General features: G+C 26.4%; 1 protein-coding gene across 13 annotated transcripts in view; it reads left to right on the top strand.

The window, feature by feature from the left end:
• Nmdar2 (glutamate ionotropic receptor NMDA type subunit 2) overlaps positions 1-20,570 on the top strand; it is a 203,625-nt gene that overhangs the window by 123,020 nt on the left and 60,035 nt on the right. For 3 of the 13 annotated variants that reach the window (XM_072901016.1, XM_072901001.1, XM_072900958.1), the window contains exons 2-3: positions 14,418-14,778; positions 14,922-15,448. The exons of 7 other annotated variants lie outside the window; for them this stretch is intronic. In XM_072901016.1, the coding sequence (XP_072757117.1) occupies positions 15,115-15,448 (334 nt within the window). In that variant the 5' untranslated portion in view covers positions 14,418-14,778; positions 14,922-15,114. Of the gene's footprint in view, positions 1-11,935; positions 14,779-14,921; positions 15,449-20,570 lie in introns of those variants that run through there. 3 more of the 13 variants (XM_072900966.1, XM_072900976.1, XM_072900985.1) reach the window with 3 other exon arrangements.

Raw genomic sequence — 20,570 nt, 5'->3', positions numbered from 1 at the left:
TCTATTAGTTTAGTCCCCCCATATAGAGGAATTCAGATACTAAACTGATTTTTTGAAAATCGGACAGAAAAATGTCCGGATAGTATTTATCAATAATTCTCAATTTCATTAATACCAGTAATTTTATCAAGAATTTCAATCAGTGTTTGGATAAAAAAATTACTGAAATACTGCTAGTATTTAATTACTGAATTATTCTCAATGATTTGCAGTATTAAATTTTCGTAAGGGTGCTTGCGTAGTACTGGCCGAAAATGCACTTCTACATTCTCTTCTGTCAACGTCAACTGCAGTCTTTCAGCGCACATTGCGTTTAACGAGAACATCTCTAAAAAAAAAAAAACGATTCTGTAACACTTTTCAAACAATCATCAGAGAAAGATGAAAAGTAAAAATATATTAAATATTTTCTTCTAATTTTTGTCAAATATCTATATTATTATACTATTATCTCGTATTTAAAATGCGATTAACAGTTTTATTATTAATGTAGATACTTAGGAAAATGACTTCAAAGGGATTTTTTAAGTAATGTTCATTAATTTTTTATTCCTTAACAATGCATAAACGAAAATTCAAAAAATCTTAATTTTATATTTACTTCTCCATAATAGTAGTTATATCTTTCATTAAATCTTTTTATCTTTTAAATAATAAATAAACCTTAAGCTACTTTTCTGGATCTAGATTTAATATTTTTAAAATATTTTTAATTTTAATTTTAATCTTAGTCTTTTTCGTAACGAAAATACACTGACCAAATTAAAAGCAAAAGAGAAAACTAACTTCTGAAATTAAAAAAAACAATCAAAAGTTTAAGATAAAAATTATATGAGTGAGAATCAAATATACATTTGAAATCAAAAAATTTTATTAATACGATATGTGTATGAAACATAATAGTTAAGGTTTCTAACGAATTATAAGTATCAAATTTTATATAAAGTTTGCAGCGTTCAAAATCTTTTAATTTAATAAAATTGACTTCTATTCCAGTATTTATTCTTTCCTATTTTTATCTATTCAGCTATCTATTCTAATTTAATTAATATATACACGGTAAAAAATTTTGTGTTAAATTTAACACATTTCTCGTGTCCCAATTTATTCACTCTAATTTTAATGTTAATTTAACAGAAGACAAATATGTAAACAAATAACACAAATAATATGTAAAAAATTAACACAAAAATGTGAATTAGTGTAAGATTTACTTGTTAATTGTGTTGTTTTAACTCTTAGAAACGGTGAATATTAATTCAATGCAGAAAAGTTAAAATAATATAACGACAATATGTTAGATTAACATAAGAGTATGTTAAAAATTTAACACAAAAATTTCTACACGAGAAAATTTCAACAAAAATACAAAAAGTTTTTTACCGTGTATATATGTATATATATATATATATATATATATATATAGGGGGACGTGGGGTAGAACGGCCAACGTAAGCATTGGGGAAAGTTTTCAACATATTAAAAAAAAATAAATCGTTTTTTTTTTACTAAAAATATTCTTTGGAATAACCACTATAAGAAAAAATATAAGTTTATTATAAAATAATAGTTTAAATAGACGAGATTATTGATTTAATAAAAGCCTAGATTTTCATAATATGCTTTTCATGTGGGGTATAATGGACTATCTCCAAAACTTGTTTATTTCATTAACATTGATGTCTAAAACTTCTTAAAAATTGTATATTATAATATGATATATAGAACATAAGAATATAGATTTGTATATTTTTAAATGATAACTATAAATTAATAAATAAAAACCATTCTCTTGTTATAATAAATATTTTTCTCTTTAAAACATGGAAAAATATTCTTTAATGTAATAATTTTTGGTATTAATTTTGAAAGACAGCATCTATGTATACTCTTTTTCTTTCTCTCGTATAAAAATAAAAAGTACAACATTTCGTGGGCTAATATTTCATTAAGTCTCAAAACGTATTTATTTACTTTTGATCATATAAAAAATTATAATTAATCAATATTTACATAGACACAGTATGAAATTAATAAGAAAGGATCATTTTAAAACATAAATGTATTTACGGTAATAAAAAATAGAATTTTATCATTGTTTACTCTATGTAAATATATCGAAGAATTACAACTCAGTCACGGAGAGCACAGCAAATGCATTAAATAATTTATAACAACTTTCAACTAAAAATATTGCTACCATTGATAACAGCACGCAGAAAGAGACACCTAATAGCAATAATTGCAACATATTTCATGACATGGTAGCATCTCTGTAAAAAGATATCGACTCTGCACCATTGTACCCCGCGGTGCCGTTTTATCCCACGTTCCCCTATATATATAGTTTAATTAATTAATATTCCACAAAATTTAGTTAGAAAAGACTTTATTATTATAAATATAAATGATAAAAATTTAATATAAGATAAGCTCACGTGCTTAAAAAAATAATAAAAGATAATAAAAGCCAATATGAGTTTGAATACAGTAAGATTAAACATATTAAGAATATAAAAATCCGTGTGCCATAGTCCCAAAATTGTAATCAAAGCAGTGCATACGTCCGATTATTATTTCAATTCACTTAATTTTTTAAAAATTCTTTTAAATAAATATTACGTATTAAATAAATATTACGTTAACATCGAAATTTATTTTTGTAATCTTAACTTGATTTTTTAATGAGTCGCTTTAGAAATGTTTTATAAGAACGTTTCTGTCTCAATGACATAACAATATGTAATCAGTAAGCTTTCCGAAACTTTTTAATCTTTACGAAACATCGTATATATAATATAAATATATATATATATATATATATATATATATATATATATATAAATATTAGAAGGTTTGGGAAAGCTTACAGGCTCTCTCTCTCTGTCTCTGTTTCTCTCTCTCTCTCTCTCTCTCTCTCTCTCTCTCTCTCTCTCTCTCTCTCTCTCTCTCTCTCTCTCTCTCTCTCTCTCTCTCTCTCTCTCTCTCTCTCTCTCTCTCTCTCTCTCTCTCTCTCTCTCTCTCTCTCTCTCTCTCCCCCTCTCTCTCTCTCTCCCCCTCTCTCTCTCTCTCTCCCCCTTCCTACATATATATATTGTATACATGTACATATATACCGGAATATATGTACTATCTATATAGCATACATTTTATTAACAGCGCAGTCACCCCTTGTTTGTCAAAAGAAAGTGGCCAATCTTAAGAAAGCAGTTCCAGATTGTATCACCCTCGCATGATATATGACATTCGCATTTTATCGTTTATTGTTGCTTCTAATATTTGTTTTTTTTTAATTTTGTTTGCATTATAATTATTGATTTGTGTTGATATTCAAGTCACGAGTTCACGAACCACCTGTGGATGGTAAACATGTACAAACGTTTCAAGTTTTCTTTTGCATTATTAATTTGTGTAGCAATAATAAATAAGACTTAATAAAGTAAACAAATGCTCTCATACTGATGTATAATCTTTACATTTATAAAGAGGTTTATATTTGTTTATTAAAAGTATCACATATATTTTATTTTACATAATTTATATGGTATTAAAATAAAGACAGTTATATTTTTATCTAACATCAATCGAAGAATACTGTTGATATTATTTTATTGTAAATTTTATTATATTCTTTAATTTTATTAAAAATCCAGTTTATTATTATTATTATATATTTTTCTGATATAAATTAATATATTATCCGAATTCTTAACAATAGATTTTTGAAGATTTACTTTTTTCTGTATATTCTGTTCAAAAGAAATTTGAAACTGTTTTTTATATCTACTTTTTATCTCTAAATTGTAAAATAATACTGAATTGGTGCCGCGGTAGAAATATAGTACAATATAAAGTATTAAGTTAAATATAACATTATTGTAATTTTAACAATTATGTAAAAAGACAGATGAGATAAGATATCAATGTTGTACAAAAATATTAGTATAAAATTTTATTGTTACATTGATAAAAGTTTTATGATAAAATTATATTATAAAATTTTTATCAACGATTATTTCATTGCATAAATATTATATGATAATTAATTGTTAAATGTTATTAGTGCTTTTTATTAATACTTTTTATTAATAACTTTTTTATTAATACTTTTTATTAATATGAGAGCTATATAGCACATAAAGCATGATAAGCTATTATCTCAGTACGCATTATAGTAAAAATGTTTTCGTGTAAAGGTCAACTTAGTTTTTTTAATGAAACCATTTTAATTTATAAACGCTTTTGTATATAAATCAATTGATGTATAAGAATCAATTGTTGTAAAGAAAACATAGTTGTCTTAAAGAAAAAATATGAATTTGCAACAAGCGGTTATATACAATATATTTTTCTTTAAAACTATGTTTTCTTTACACCAATTGATTTTTCTTATTATTCCATGCATAAAAGTATTGAGGCGAGATAATCGAAAAATAAATATTTTATGAGATATAATTTATGCAAAATTATTAAATTATTATTATTAAAAATGTCAAATCAATGTATGAAAAATGTTAACTATTGAATTTTTGGCCATTATACATTTATAATTTTCTACGCAGAATATAGCGAAGAATTGATTTATATAAAAAATTAAAATAGTTTTATTTAAAAACCAAATTGCCTCTTATATAATCCATATGACTTCTATATGATCAAGTCAAACTAATATTTCTATCTTTTTTCCGAGCCAAACAACTTTTATTTAAAACATTTTTGTTATAATATATACTTACAGAAGTAACAGCTTATCACACTTTACGCGTTACTTTGTATATAACTTAATTAAAAAGATAATTTAATGATATTAATGTGAAAAATGTAATATTTTATATAAAATTATACGAGCCAATAAAATTTGAGCTTAATTCGTTTTATTTTTCTAAAATTTTCTGATTTTTAAATGGATATATATAATTAATACATTATTTTAATAAGCATATGTTATACATCATTGTTATAATAAGTTTCAGTAAATTATTTATATATTGAAATAAAAAGTTAATAAATAACATTATTGTACACAGAAAGAGAGAATGAAATATGATATAATATATATGTATATGTGTATGTGTGTAATGCTTATTGTTTCATACATTAATTGTATATTATCAAATGCAAATATTAGCAAATCAAATTGTATATTATCATGCAGCATGCAGTTTAAAATAGTGATTTCAGTGGTTGTGGACGCGCTGAATTTCGCGCATGAAGCACACAGATAAGCGGATAATCAAACTATAATAATTGCAGCAATAATTTTGTCCTAACAAAAAAAGCATGTGATAGAGTTTGTAATAAGATAAAGCTTATGATAATTTCAAAGCATTAAAATAATCATAGTTATGTATATATAACTGTACAATGCAAAAGCTTTATAACGAAAATTTTTCGTTCTTTTATTAAAAAACTTACAATTCATTTTGTTTTCATAAACATAAAAATATAAAATTGTCGCAGTTATATTATTAGAAAATGAATTTTTTAATACCTGTTTAATAGCTTATATGTATATTTAGATCCTTAATAACTATGTATACATAAATATATCAGCTTACACTGATTACTATCTCGCGAAAAAAAGAAATAATTAGAATTGCAAAAAATATTATTAGTCAATAATAAAATTGCTTTTTTCGTAAAAATAAATTTTTAAAATGCACGACAGAATTTATAATAAAATCGGGCTTACAAAACTATTTGTCTTATTAGAAGTGAAATGCGCGTGTAGCAACATATTCTGTCATATGAAAAAATCAAACGATTGCGCGAATACGTATCTCAACTCTTAATGACAGGAATTTTTACCGACTGTATCTCATAGCACCCTTCATTCATATTAAATTTAATTTTACGTTGGATTGCGATAAAAAAGCACTCTGTCGTTTCGTATGAAAATGAAAAAAAAAGAAAATCGACATATCGAATCAGCAAGCCGAAAAACTGACAAAATCAATTTTTCACTATATTCCGCTCATACATTGGAAGTATAACGCTCTTTGCCTATGTGCAGGATAATGTGATTTATCTATAAAATGTGAAAGATGCACAAAATAATTGAATTTTTTATTTTTTTTAATAAAGATTTTATTCAGCAATTTATATTAATTACATTCTACAATAATATGAATAGTACACTCAGGCTAAAAGCTAATAAGATCTAAATCAAGTAAAATACTTTGCAAAAAAGGTATTTGAGTAACCATATAAAAATTTTACATTTTACTTTATTAATTAATTATTGTAAAGTTTTATCATACATTATTATGCTAAACACTCATTAGTATGCATAATATCAGAGAAGAAGACTCGTTCTATGGAGCTATATGGATAGCTTTGTAATGGCACTGTTCTCACTTAATTAATTATACTCTGTTATGATGGAGCACGTCGATGGGACTTCCATTTCCACGATCGAAATGACAAAATACCACTGCACTACTTTTGCTTTTAATAAAACGCGCTGATAAAAGAAACGCAAAATTGAAACATTAAAAGCTTTTCAACCATAAAAAATATTCTACAACGCATAGCAACGGCCTTGGATCTGGACCAGAAAATGGAAATTAAATTAGAGCATGCTTCGCCGGGTCCTTACACGTTCTTCATTCTCGTCAAATTCAATTCTAACTTTTTAACTTGGACAAAAGAAGAACAATGAGGTAAACGAGTAAAATTTAAGTGAGAAATCGCATTCAAAAAAACAATTTAGGTGATAAAATTAAATGTTTTTGACTGAATATTTATAAAATATCGATAAGAACGTAAGAAATCTTTATGCCAGTGAAAACTTTAACTTTTCGATTGTCTTGAAAAAGTGAATATGTATTAAAGATAAAGAAAAACAGAAATAGAATGATTAACTAAAAAATAATTTATAATTAAAGAAGTATATTTAAGACATATCTATAAACATATATGAATATTATTATTACATTATAAAGAATATTACAATACGAAGATAAGCTCTTAAATTTAAAAAAATTAAAAATGATCAATATTGATGGCTAGTAAGAACAAATCGCTGTTCTTGGAGCGCAAAAATTTTATTCTTGGTTATGAAAATACAAATTAAATAGAAACGAACGTTTCGGTCTACTTTAAGACCTTCCTCAGCGCTAATTACATTCGTAATAAACGGAAATTATTTGTTTACATAATATTATGTTTTATTAACATTACGTGTCGGATTCGAAATTCGCATAAACGTCAAATTATTGGTCAAATACAAAAAGTCATTCCGGTACTGTGGTAAAATTAACATCACTTTCATAAAAAAACATGATTCGATTAACGTTGAAATTTTTGCGCTCCAAGAACAGCGATTTGCTCTAGCCATCAATGTTGATCATAAAGAATATTATTATCGAAAAATATTATTCCTATAAATAATTTTGTAAAATGACTCTTAAGGTGTTAAACCATATTAGAATTAAATTGTATATATGTAAATATACAGTATATATATATATATGTATATATATATATATATATATATTTCAAGAAATAAAAATATTCATACATAAAAGATAAAATCAAATAATATTGAATTCGTATGGATATTTGAAGAACGTAACGAGAAAAACGTGACAATTTTTATCGGAAATTCATCATAAAAATTGTACGGTCTTTAAATTTTACGTGATGAACATTCTAATCATTTTACTATAATAAAGTTGATTTTTCGATTTCTGCGCTTTTTTAACATTTAATCAAGACGTTTGTCAAAGGTAAAAAAATCGCTATAATTTATTATTATATGTATAGTAATAAAACATCGTTGCAAGTTTAAAACTAAAGATTAATGTTAGAATTTGATTAGGCGTAATTAATTAAAGTTGTTTGTTTATTTTTAATTATTATTAATTTTACTTAAAGTTTCATAATTTGTTTAGTTCAAACTTTCTATCAGTCTAAAAAAGTTTTTTAATGATAAAAAAGATGAATATAAAATGACTATTAAAATAATTAAGAAGAGGACATTAAATAAAAGTAAAATTAAAGGGATTCCTGCTTTAAATATTATTACGATAAAATTAAAAATTATAGAGATGTTAAAATAATGACCGGGATTTTTTATGTTTGACACGATCAAATGAAAGAAAAATGACTTGGAATGTAGCAAATTGAGATTGCTAATAAATGAGAATGGAAATTAATATAACGAATATTAATGACAGAGAAAACGATTTATACTTGAGATTAAAAGATATCGTAAATTACTTTTCTTCGATTACTTTTTTATTTGTAAAAAAAATAGTCCTAGTTTATCCATTTTTTAAAATTTTATTGTAAAGTAAGATTGAACAAAGTTTTAATTAACTATTTCTAACTACGACTAAATTAAATATTCGATAATAAATATTATCCTCGCTAATACATATTATTTAAAATGTAGAATAAAACAAAAGTACATATTTTTTATAAAAAAGGTATTTATTTTTTTTAAATCTTCGATTATTCTGATAGTAACAAAACGATATTGCGATTTTCATCAAAATGTTCTATCTAACTTTAAGATTCCTTAATAATGCTCTTTGAACCATACCTATCTTTTCAGTTTCCTATAATCTCGCGGTTTGATTTCTTTTTTTCTATTTCCTATTTTGTTGCATGACTAAGATCAATCAGAAGAAGAGAGAAAAAGAGAAAAAAAAGAGAAAGAGAGAGAGAGAGAGAGAGATAGAAAAAGAAAGCTTATCTTTATTATCCTTCACTCTTATGTTAATATCAGATTATGTGCATATATTCGAGATTCACGATATGTGATTCACAATTCGTGAACAGCATAGATAAATCTCATTGAATTTGACGAATCTTTTATCCACACTATTCAGAAATTATAAATGAATCGTGAATACACGTATAGTCTGGCGCTAACATTATGTAAAATAAAATATAATTTCAAAAAAATAACAACTACAAATCAGCAGAGAGTTTTCATTATTAAAGACACAGACAAACATAGTTCTTTTTTTTCTCTCTAATTTTTCTACGAGAGCGAGAGAGTGTGAGAGATAGAGAAAAAAAGAGAGAGAGAGAGAGAGAGAGAGGGGGGGGGGAGGGAGAGAATAAAAGGAAACCATTTTTTATAATGTTAGCAACTTTCTTTGTTTCAGTCTTTTGATTTCTCCCATAAAATATATTATCAAAGAAAATACGACGATTTCGTAATTTCTTTGTGTAAATGAATATCTGAGATTGTACAAAGATTAAATTTCAAATGTTTATAACTACAGTTATGTTGTTGTATGTTGTTTTGTTGTATGTTGTATGTTGTTTGTTGTAGATTTGTTGTAAGTTGTATGTTGAATGTAAAGTTGTAGATGTATAAATGTATGTGTGTAGATGTATTGTTTCTGATATAAAATATATGTTGGACACTAAAAATAATAGCGCATAAAATAAAAAATATTTTATCATGTGATCTATGGATGCAACAATTTATGCGTTTGTAATTTTATTTTATATTTGTTTTGAAATGCGAAACGATTGTGATTTTTATTTTTATATTCATCTCACAACCAAACTGCATTAAAATAAATAACTGCAGAAGAATAAATCTTTAAGAACTCTTGTGCAATTCTAAATTCTGTCACAGTGTGAGAATATCGATACCGTGCGTTCGCGAGTGTTATTAATATTAGGCATTCGTTTCAAATCTGTATCCCTCCATTTCCGTTCGTTTGAAGTCGCATTTCTATCAATAATTCTGACAGTACGTTGAAGTGCGGAACAACTTGCATAGGTTGACATTGAATCGAGATCTTGACGGATAATGCTATCCGGATATTTCCGTGAATCCTGTTATCGACGATTTCCTTTTGACACAAATAGGTCTAATTCGATACATCTTGCAGAAACTTTGACAGTTATCGAGATATCTAGAATTTGTTGGAAAATATACCTATTCATAAAGAAAAAGAGTATGTTATTTAAAACAATATAGAGACTTCTGTTTTCGGAAAATTACTATTTTTATTAACTATTACTATTTTAATTAAATTTTTATAAAAGAAAATATAATTATTAAGAAAAGAATGTATCATTCTAATTTCTAGAAAAAAATCTTAAGATAGAGTAGGTTATTTTTTATCTGAACATTTTTTTATGAGATTTATTATACGTCATTGTAATAGGACTGAAAATCGATAGACTTTTATCATATAATTAGTCCAAGTCTTGTAATACAATTTGATTTATGTCGATATTTATTCCAAAGTTTGTCTCCAAGATTATCTCTGTATCTAATTGTAGAATGTCGTCTCTGTAATCTCTAATATAATCTCTGTATAGTCATGTAGAATGATTTGTATTCAGCTGAAGATTCAAAATCTTACTTATGTTTTCAATTCTATTTATCAATATCTTATTGTCAGATATTTTCCAACAAGCCTTATTGATCAATATAGAATTATTGTCAACTTTCTACTGAATATTTATTTTTGTACTTATAAGGTTGCTCGCTAAATACTTTGATATCTTAGATAAAAAACCGAAAGATCGATTGAACACTATCGATGAAACGAGGGCTGAGAATATGTTCCATGAATCGTGTTATCGACATTTTTCTGGTATGGAAACATCCAATGTTGATCTATATTTTTTTGATAGAGAGGCAAATCTTCAAAAGACGCCGGGGAATAGATACATACTTTCCGATAATGTCTTAGCCACTAAAATTTCTTCTTTGCCTCGATGCTGGAGAAAGACTCCGGAAACCGTGCAAGCATACTTCCAGGAAATCTAATCTATGCTAGGGAAATTACGTATTGCAAGCTAGAAAAATTGTGTTTGCGGTGGTTCATGTGAAACATGAGATTGCTGTTGCAATCGCATATGTCGAGTACAGTTTAATCGGAATAGATATGAAATACTTGATATAACATAAATATATCTAACATTAGTTGCTATTTTATAGAGGAAATTTAAATTATTATGATTTGTTCAAATAATCATCTGTTTGTTTTCTTTATTTAATAGAAAGTTTCTATTGTCATAATTAAATTTTGTTTTAATTCGATATTTAGTGTACCGTTAAGCGCTTTGTCTTTCCTAGTAATTATGTAGCAGCAATTTCTTGAATGTCACAAATGTAACAGAATAGCCGTTGTAGTTCTAGAAGTTTCATGAATGAGCACTTGCAATATTATTTGAGACTCAAAGTTTGCCGAAGGCGAATCGAGTCAGGTGGTCATCGGTTGTGGGATTCCGCTTCATGTAACTATGGTCTTTCCGAAATCCAGAGTTTAATCGAAGCCGACACGGCTATCTTCCTGAACTTTGACATCGATTTCCATCGGTGGTATCACCAGTGGCGGCGTAACCTTTAAGTTTGCCGAGAAACATGCTCCGAAATCCTAGAGTTCTGCGGGTGCCTTTTCGCGTTAACGACTTCCTGTTGCGGAATGAACGCGTGATTTTGTTCCTCGCTTTTCTAAAATTAACTTAGCTCGTTACACGCGTTCAAGGATTTGTGTAAAATTAAAATTAAATAATGCTCGCACATTTAATATTTCTATCTTGAATTATTTTATTCTGTTCTATTCTCGTAATATTTGGTTTGACAAATAATCATATTCAATCTTAAATAACTTTGTACTATAGTGTAGTTTTTAAAAATGTATACTTATTTTGTATTTTAACATTTAAATTTTTTAATCAAGTTATATTATTATTAATACATTTTATTCAATATTTTTTAATAAGAATTATAAAAATAATAAATTAATAATATATTATACAAATGTGATAAAAATATGATATTTATAATTATATTATATAAAAACAATGTAATTGTAACAAATGTAAATAAGAAGAAAATAGATATAGTAACATATAAAAAAGGAAATATAGAATGAAAAGAACATATATATAAGTTAAAGATAATATTATATATATTATAACGTTTTTAATTAAATTTTGTTACTCGACTTAACTATTATAATGAATAGCCAAATAGAGTGTAGTTTGAGAAGAGTAGGTTTAAATTTATTTTACTTCAAAATTTTGATAAGATTTTTGAATAATATAAAATTAAATTTTCTAGAACCTTTTAATTTTTGACTACACTACGATACAAATATAACACTGCAATCCATTGAGAATAGAAAAAATTATGCGATATAATAAAATTGAGTTTTGAAATAGACATTATTATTAGAGAATGTTGCAAAAGAAAAAAAAGATATTTATGCATTTTACGGGCAAATACGTCTATATCATGAAAATCTTAGATTTATTAGATTACGCCATTTCATTTCAGATGCTATTGTAAATTTTTACCATACGGCTTGACAGTATATGCCATAATGCAAATTTCTCGCCTATCGTCTATGTAATTTCGTGAAGAATGCTAATTTCCATAAATCCGATCAAAAATATAATCCGGTAATGTAAATTTTTCTCATTTTCTCACACTTGTTCATATTACTTTTATACTTGTAATACTCAGCAAAACGTTCCACATTGTTTGCACAAATGAAAGAGTAAAAGTAAAAGTGAGTGCAAACAATAACTTTGATCGGATTTTCGTTGATTTTTATATTGCATTCTATGACAGATAATAGATATATCGAAAGGAGAGAAAACGGATACGTGATGGGGGGTCCGCTACTGCGCCCCCCCCCCCCCATTCTTCACCGCGCCGTTGTTACTTGGATTTACAACGCTATTCGCTCGCGTTTTCATTTTATCGTACTATATATCATATTGTCAGTAAAACTGATGAACGAGCGCGTTTGAGACGATAGAAAGATTCCGATTTCATCGAAATCTGAAAAATGTTGCGCTACAAAAAAACATATTTAAAAAAATATCTATCTAGATTCACTTTTTTTAGTTATATATTTACACTTTATTTTGAACAACTGTATTTTGAATAAAAATGTATGTATTTGTATTTTTGAGAAATACTAACAAAGACGTAGGAAAAGACGTAGGAAAGTTTAAAAAATGTAATAAGTGCAATTAACATGAATAGATGAATTTAGTTATTTAATATCAACATTTTGCATTTTATTATTGCGTAGAAGACAGCATTTTCCAAGCGAAAAGATATATGCACAATTATCAAATGAAAATATATAATATGTCGTCATAATTTGGTTGCAATTATTGTGGTATTACATGCCGCGGAGGATAGGTTTCCCTCAAGCGGATGAAAACCTCGATAATTGGCTCAGTCATGGTCTTGACGCTCTAAATCCTCGCGAAATTATAAAGCCGATTAATTGAAAGCGTCGTAATTGCTTCCGGCCAATCTTGCTGAAACTTGGCAAAGAAATAATAATTGCAACAGCTATAACTTGGAACTGCTGAGAATATGGTTGAATTGTCAGCAGACAATGGAAACAATTCTGTTTAATTTCAAACTTTGCTTCTTCATATGATTTAAATGTATTCGATACACATTTAACAATTGATCGGATACATTTAACAATTGATTTGCACAGAATGCAGTAAAAATATTGATTATTGCAAAGGTTTGCTAATCAATATTTTTATTAAAATAAAATCGAGGAGAGACAATCAATCAAATGAATTAGAACACAAAGCTTAAAAAAAATTTGAAGTAGGTATGTAGATGGTATTATTCGTATATTTCAATTCATATTTTTGCAAATAAAGTATTTAAATTGCCAAACTTGTATTGCGAGCAATAGATAATTGGCTTTAAACGTTATATCTTCTTTATAATAGCAAAACTAAAAGAGCATTATGTAAGTATAATGCATATGTTTTAAGTGTATACCATTAAATCAAGTTTATTAAATACTTTTAACTTAAAATTACCCAATTATCCATGTTTAGCAAAAATGTTTTAGTATATATTTCTTAAAAATGAAAAAATTGAGCCAATTTTAAAGGGGATAGATGTATCAGTTTTAAAAGAGATAGATCTTTCTTTTAAGAACTAAAAATAATCTCAACAAAATATTAACAGAAGAAAACTCATAGTCTAAACGATTTTTGCTAGAAGAGACAAAAATTGAAAAATTATTACAGCAGTTATTGAAACTATTGACAATAATATAAGAGAAACTAATAAAATTTGCAAATATTTCAGGATTACAAGAAATACTATCATAATTAATTTAATAATAAATTATTTGCTTTTTTAAATCAGACCTATATATATACATAGTATATATGTATTACATACAACCTATACATACAAAAATAATTATTTTAACTTTTTTAAATCTTTCTTTTAAATTGTTACTGGAAATTTTTTTATTTATATAATAATTTTAAACAAAGGATTTGTAGATCTAATTATCGAAGTAAGTGCATAAAATCCTAAAAAAATTTAAACATTTTAAAAAAGCGCATAACTTAACCGTAATATATTCGAGACTTAACTTGTGATTATAGATTATCCGCCTGACATTGAAATAATTTCATTTACATTTCAGTATCTTCCTACGTACCAGCAATCTGATAAACATTTCCTCAATGCTTCATAAATTTTTCAATCTCTGTGTCTATCGTCTTGTGCTGGTGAATCAAATTTGGTCTTCCTTCTCTCAATATATTATCGTGTGTTTAATTCATGAGAGATATATTTACAGTTTTGAATGTTAAATAATTATATATAACGCTATTGAAAAAAAAAGTGTTAAAGTGTCTTATCTCGTTGTGATATGTGTTTTCGTGATGCTACGCGCACGTGTTAAATTTTAAATAAATAACAAAAAAAAAATATATATATATATATATATTAATTGGATTACACACAACTATTATGTGATTAAATAAAATCTTTAAAAAAGTCCGGTAAGTAAAAGTCTAAGAAGTGTATACATGGCAAGAAGATGTCTTACAACTATTAAATGTGATATATATATGTATATATATATATATATATATATATATATATATAAATGTTTAACGGTGACATAATGAAAATACGAAAAAAGATGTAGTAGTGACTATAGTTACCAAATGTAGAGCAAAATATATAAACAATAGAAATTTGTCATTTAATGATTATGACAATGTACCTGACTTGACTCAAAATGTGATGGTGAATATATTCCTGAAAAACTGGACATCAATCTTTTAAAGTTATAAACAGAATAAATCAAATTTGCGATTTAAAAAAGAAAAAAGATGCGCCACTTATACATTCTGTTAATGGTGGGCGTACTTGTCGCCTCGACCAGTGACCAAAAGAACCGTTTGAAATTACCGATCGGTCAGCCTGGTCATCAAGAATTAATCAAGACCACAAGCAGAAACATCACGTTACAAAATCTCACTGTTGGCATGATTGTACCGCATACAAATTTTGGAGCGCGAGAATACAATAGGGCCATTCACAAGGCCGTCCATAACCTATACAAAGGTCATGCCAGGACTAAAGACCAGTCCAAATTTTCATTTCTGGACAAATATCGGCTGCAGGTCAGCCAGAGAATGATGAAGCTCACGCCGAGTCCAACAGGTAAATATCTCCGTAGCAAATTAAATCTTGAGGAGAAAGGTTTACTTTATTATTAGATTTATATATAATAGTATCTTTTTTTTGCTACATAATTTATTGTATAGATATAGAATTTGATGTTTATTTAAAGTAATTTTATTTCACAAACAAACTTCTATTAAAAAGAATATATTAAAGCTTATGATATAAAATATTCGTCTTTTGTCTAAAACAGATTTCTTTATATATACTATATTATCTTTATTTTTTTTTATACTTAATAAGTTATTTTATTTGTAATGTAAAGATATATTGTAGAATGCAAACTTATACAGGGTAATTTTAAATAAGTGTGAAAAATTTTAGGAGATGATTCGTCGAAAATTAAAGAGGATCTTTCATTAAAACATATAAAAAGAGTCATCTCCTAAAATTTTTCACACTTATTTCACTAAAATCACTCTGTATAATGCAAAAAATATAAAACGTCATAATTTTGTGCAATTATATATTTTCATAATATATTTTATTTAATTTATATTTTTTTAGATATTAATATTTTATTTAGTTTATATTTTAATGATGCGAGTATTTTTTCACTTTTCGTTCTTTATCTATTACCTTATTTTATTACTTTTAACATCATATTTTTTTTAATTAATATAAAGATAAGATTAAAAGATTTACGTGAATCTAGATAATTCTCATTGCAACTTGTGTGTGCAGCGAGGGAGCTTGATGATGAGGCTCTAATAGGTAAATAAAGAATCCGTGTGAAATTAAGGAAAAATAATTGTTTGCTCTTTGAATATAACTAGTTCCCGCAGTATTCTTGGCTAATATCGCGAGATGATAAGGCGGATACGGTAAATGTGGTAACGTTAAATTTAGCTTTGCGACCATATTTTTTCATTAACAGTGACAGTGTGATATGACATTATATAATGACATTACAAAATTAGATAACAGAATAATAAAGTTTTCATTACGTATATATTTTTTATAGCCAAATTTTTATCAATTTGCATAGTAATTTTACAAAATTTCAAGCACTTAATAAATCTGTTAGAAATAAGATTACTTTCAATATAACTGTTGCGTTGTATACTCTGTGATATTTTTTTTTCGTTATTCAGTAATGTTTGAAGTCGTGTGAACATCGTCAAGCAAACACGACTGTATGCGAACCCTCTTGTAATTTCCCGTCCAACAACGTTGGCCAAGAAGATTTCGTCGCAGGAAATATTTCTCTTCGTGCTATGTTTCGCCGTGGGAGTGATGCACGATCTGTCGGAATTAACATTGGCGCGTTGCATTTCTCTCGCATTTGAAAGATCTCCCGACATGCCAATATTTCAGGCTTAACTTACACGTTGACAAGGGGGGATAAATGTCAGTGTGTTTACGCGTTTGATCCGTTTCATCCGGTATATGATTTTCGGAAAATTTGATATTGGATAGCAGGTGATGTTTGGATAACATGCTGGCTGTTCTAATCTTGATGTTTATTATTACAATATCGCAATCACAACCGTAATCGTATTACTTTATAAGAATAATGACGCTGTAAACTTTAAACGGTTTTTTTTAATATGGAAAAAGAAAGATAATGTAATAAGAAATAATTGAATTTTTTTTGTTAATTCTTGAATAGTAATGAAGTGAAATTTTACCGACGATTTTTTTGCTTCAGAGATTACAAAAAGTACTGAATATAATCATTATTCTAGAGATTAAATTCTATTTTTTTTGTTTCTTTCAACAATTATACCAAATATAATATAAAAAAATGGTGAAATTGCTATATTATAAATCTAATTGTAAGTATTGGTTAAAAAGTAATGTCGTTTTTTTTTTTGCAATAGATGACTTTTAAAAAGAAAATTGTTACGTTTTGTTAAATTTTCTTAAAAACCTTACTTTGAAAATGAGTGATAAGAAGGTATATCTTCAAGTAATTATACTTTTTAATTTTGCAAAGAAAAAATAAAACAATAAAACAGATTTCTTTCTACAAACCGCGATTTGTATCGTGTTTTTTTTCCTTTGTGGAAGTAAGAAAAGCATAATTATTCGAAAATATACTTTCTTATTACTCATTTTCAAAATAAGATAAAAAAAATTTAATCAAACGTAATTATTTTTTTTTTAAGTCACATTGAAGTGTCAGAATATTTTAGAGCTTAGGAATAATGCTTTGTACTGAAAAATACAAAAACATTGCCTATTCTAAAAAAAATTATATTACTACTGACCACCCAAATATATTTTTCCTTTGTGGAAGTAAAAAGAACATAATTATTCGAAGATATACTTTGAATTTAGTTAAATTCAAATGTGCAAGTAATAAGTTTGAAGAACATTAAGCAATTATCGATTAAGCTGGTGTTATTGTACTAGGCTACTGGATATTAACTTTCATTAGATCCTGTTTACAGAAGCTCTAGTCCGTGCAAGTTAGACTTAGATATTCATTCAGGACACGTTCCAGTGTGCATTTAATTAAACTTGCATCGTTAATTTGTACTTTACGATGAGAAAGTTTATAAATAGTATTCCTCAGGTTTTTGCATTTTATCATAACACCGAATTTTTTTCAAACAGATTTTAATTAAAAAAACTTAAAAATTTGTGATTGACAGTAAACTAACTATTACGTATTAAACTCGCATAAATAAAGCTTTGGTTAAATAATTAGAATAAGTAAACATAACATAAATAAATATGATTTCTTTTCAATTCATTATGATATATTGGTAAGCAATGATTCCATTAACATTCACACGTACTCCTAATTATACTGTTTATTCACTTACTTTGATATAATATTTATATCTCTCGCCAAAACAACATTTATTTCGCATACATATTTTCTATATATCTCATATTATATAAAATTTTTCTATGTTGTTATGACTACGTTTATAATAGAAAAGAAAAAAATAGAAAATTACATATTTGTTATAAATTTTTATTAAGTCAGAAAAACATTACTAATCTAAAATTGTGTAAAACAAGTAATTTTACGAATTAAACGAATGCAGTCATTTGTATATGCATCGTGTAAGTCAAGAAATATTAATTAATTGCTATAAGTGCCATAAAGCAATGTACTTGTTCATATTTTTAAGTATGTTTTAAAAATAAGATAATCATTATCTCATTAAACTCAGCTAATGATACGTTAAAATAGCTGACGTTGAATGTGCCAACTGTAAGAAAAATAACACTAATTGTTTCTTGACATTCTTGTAGTCGTACTTAATTTCTTTTGCAACTACTTTAGACGTGAATCCCCCCCTCAGTGAATCAAGTAAAGTTTTTCGCATTGTAGTGATATATGAAGATCGCTGTATGAATGTGAAAAAACACAGTTATTAAAATTAATAGAAACTTGCCTAACAACAGAATACTTATTCAGTAGATTACTTGTTTGTTGCTAATAGAATAACATTGTGTATAGCCAGATGTGATAAGTAAAAAAAGTCACGCCTTTATAGTCAGAAAAAAAGAGAACAAATCATCTTTTTGTATTTATTTTGCAGAACAAATGTTAACCAACTATAGAAACATATAGCTATAGAAACCTATTCTCTGTACATTCTCTAACGTTCATAATTAGCTGATTAATTGGTAGTGCGGTTAAACCGATTATTGATGTATAAACGTTGAGCCGCAACAACCAAGACAGCATTCCCGAGCTAATGTCTCCGATTATAGCAGTGTTATTATTATCAATATTGTAATTATGGGCGAAATATCTTTGTGGCTAAATTCGATTGTCACAGGATTGTCGTTATTGGCATCGGTAATTGTTAGTCAAAATAAATGCGACCAATTTCTGGTTCACCGACGCAGATGCGTTATTATTGATAGCTCGAAATTGGTAAAATCCTGTTAAGTTGTTCGTAAATATAGAATAATCGCAAATGCAATTGCGTGAAAGAAAATAATTTTGATAAATTATACGTTTACTTATCTTAATCCAATTAACATTAATATTGTTATAAATTAATAAATTACGATAGATTTTTGATAACAGAATATTTATTAGTACATTGCAGAAAAAATATGTATAATTTACCAACGTATAAAAAATAATAATATGCAGCTATTATATAATTAAATAAGAACTGACATTTATTTGACATTCGTCAAATAGGACGACAGTAGAGTTCAAATTTGTTTATTTCATTGCATCCAATTTAAATCCCATATATTGCTGTATACCAGAATTCCTCCCTCTCATTCGCATTTTATTAGAAATTATTAATTTTCACGAAACACGCAAAATCATAAATAACCCATTTATTGTTTAAACCGAATACCAATGAAAATCGTAAATAATCTACTCGTTAATAATACTTGACGAGAGATCAAAACAACCAGAGCTTTGGCTCGTTAAGTCCATCGAGCATTCTGCACTTTTATCGTTTTTAGAAATATATGAGTATTAATAGATTTCAAAACAAGCAAAATATTTTTAAATACTTTTTACTACAGTTGCTATATTAAAATTCTTAATAGATGCACGAATAAGATCTTTTTTTGTTTATTTGGATATAATTGATATTATATAAAGCTAATATGCAAAAAAATCTGGATAAATATTTATTGAATATGTTGAATATTTGATATAAAATATTTAAAATAACAATAAAAAGGTAAAGATTTATATAATCTAATTTTCGTAATCTATCTGAATTAATAATATTTGTAACATTAATTCATCTAAATTAATAATAACAATAAATTTTATTTTAATTATAAACGTAAAAGCATCGCATATTTAATTGTTTTTATTGTGTCAAATAAGTTTATCTTAGCAGACTACACGTTCTATCTCAACGAATTACGAACGCATGATCGACGCAGCACTATAGTACATCTCAAATACGTGAGGTAGTTTCTGATCAAAGGAAATTTTACCTTAATCGATTTGTTGTTCCTTGGTACAGATTTAGCTACTACATATTCATTAATTCTAAATACTAACATTCTGTAACATTCTGTGGCATACTGTAACATCTAGAGAAAGGAAACTACCTATATTTATTAATTTAATTTAATATAAAGATTTCAAAAATATATTTTTCTACGAATAAATACAACTACTGATAGAACATGTTTGTTATTATTTATA

The sequence above is a fragment of the Anoplolepis gracilipes genome, chromosome 1, assembly GCF_047496725.1.
Source record: "Anoplolepis gracilipes chromosome 1, ASM4749672v1, whole genome shotgun sequence".
Lineage (NCBI taxonomy): Eukaryota > Metazoa > Arthropoda > Insecta > Hymenoptera > Formicidae > Anoplolepis > Anoplolepis gracilipes.
The sequence above is the reverse complement of the archived record's forward strand: the minus strand, read 5'-3'. Positions and strand labels throughout refer to the sequence as shown.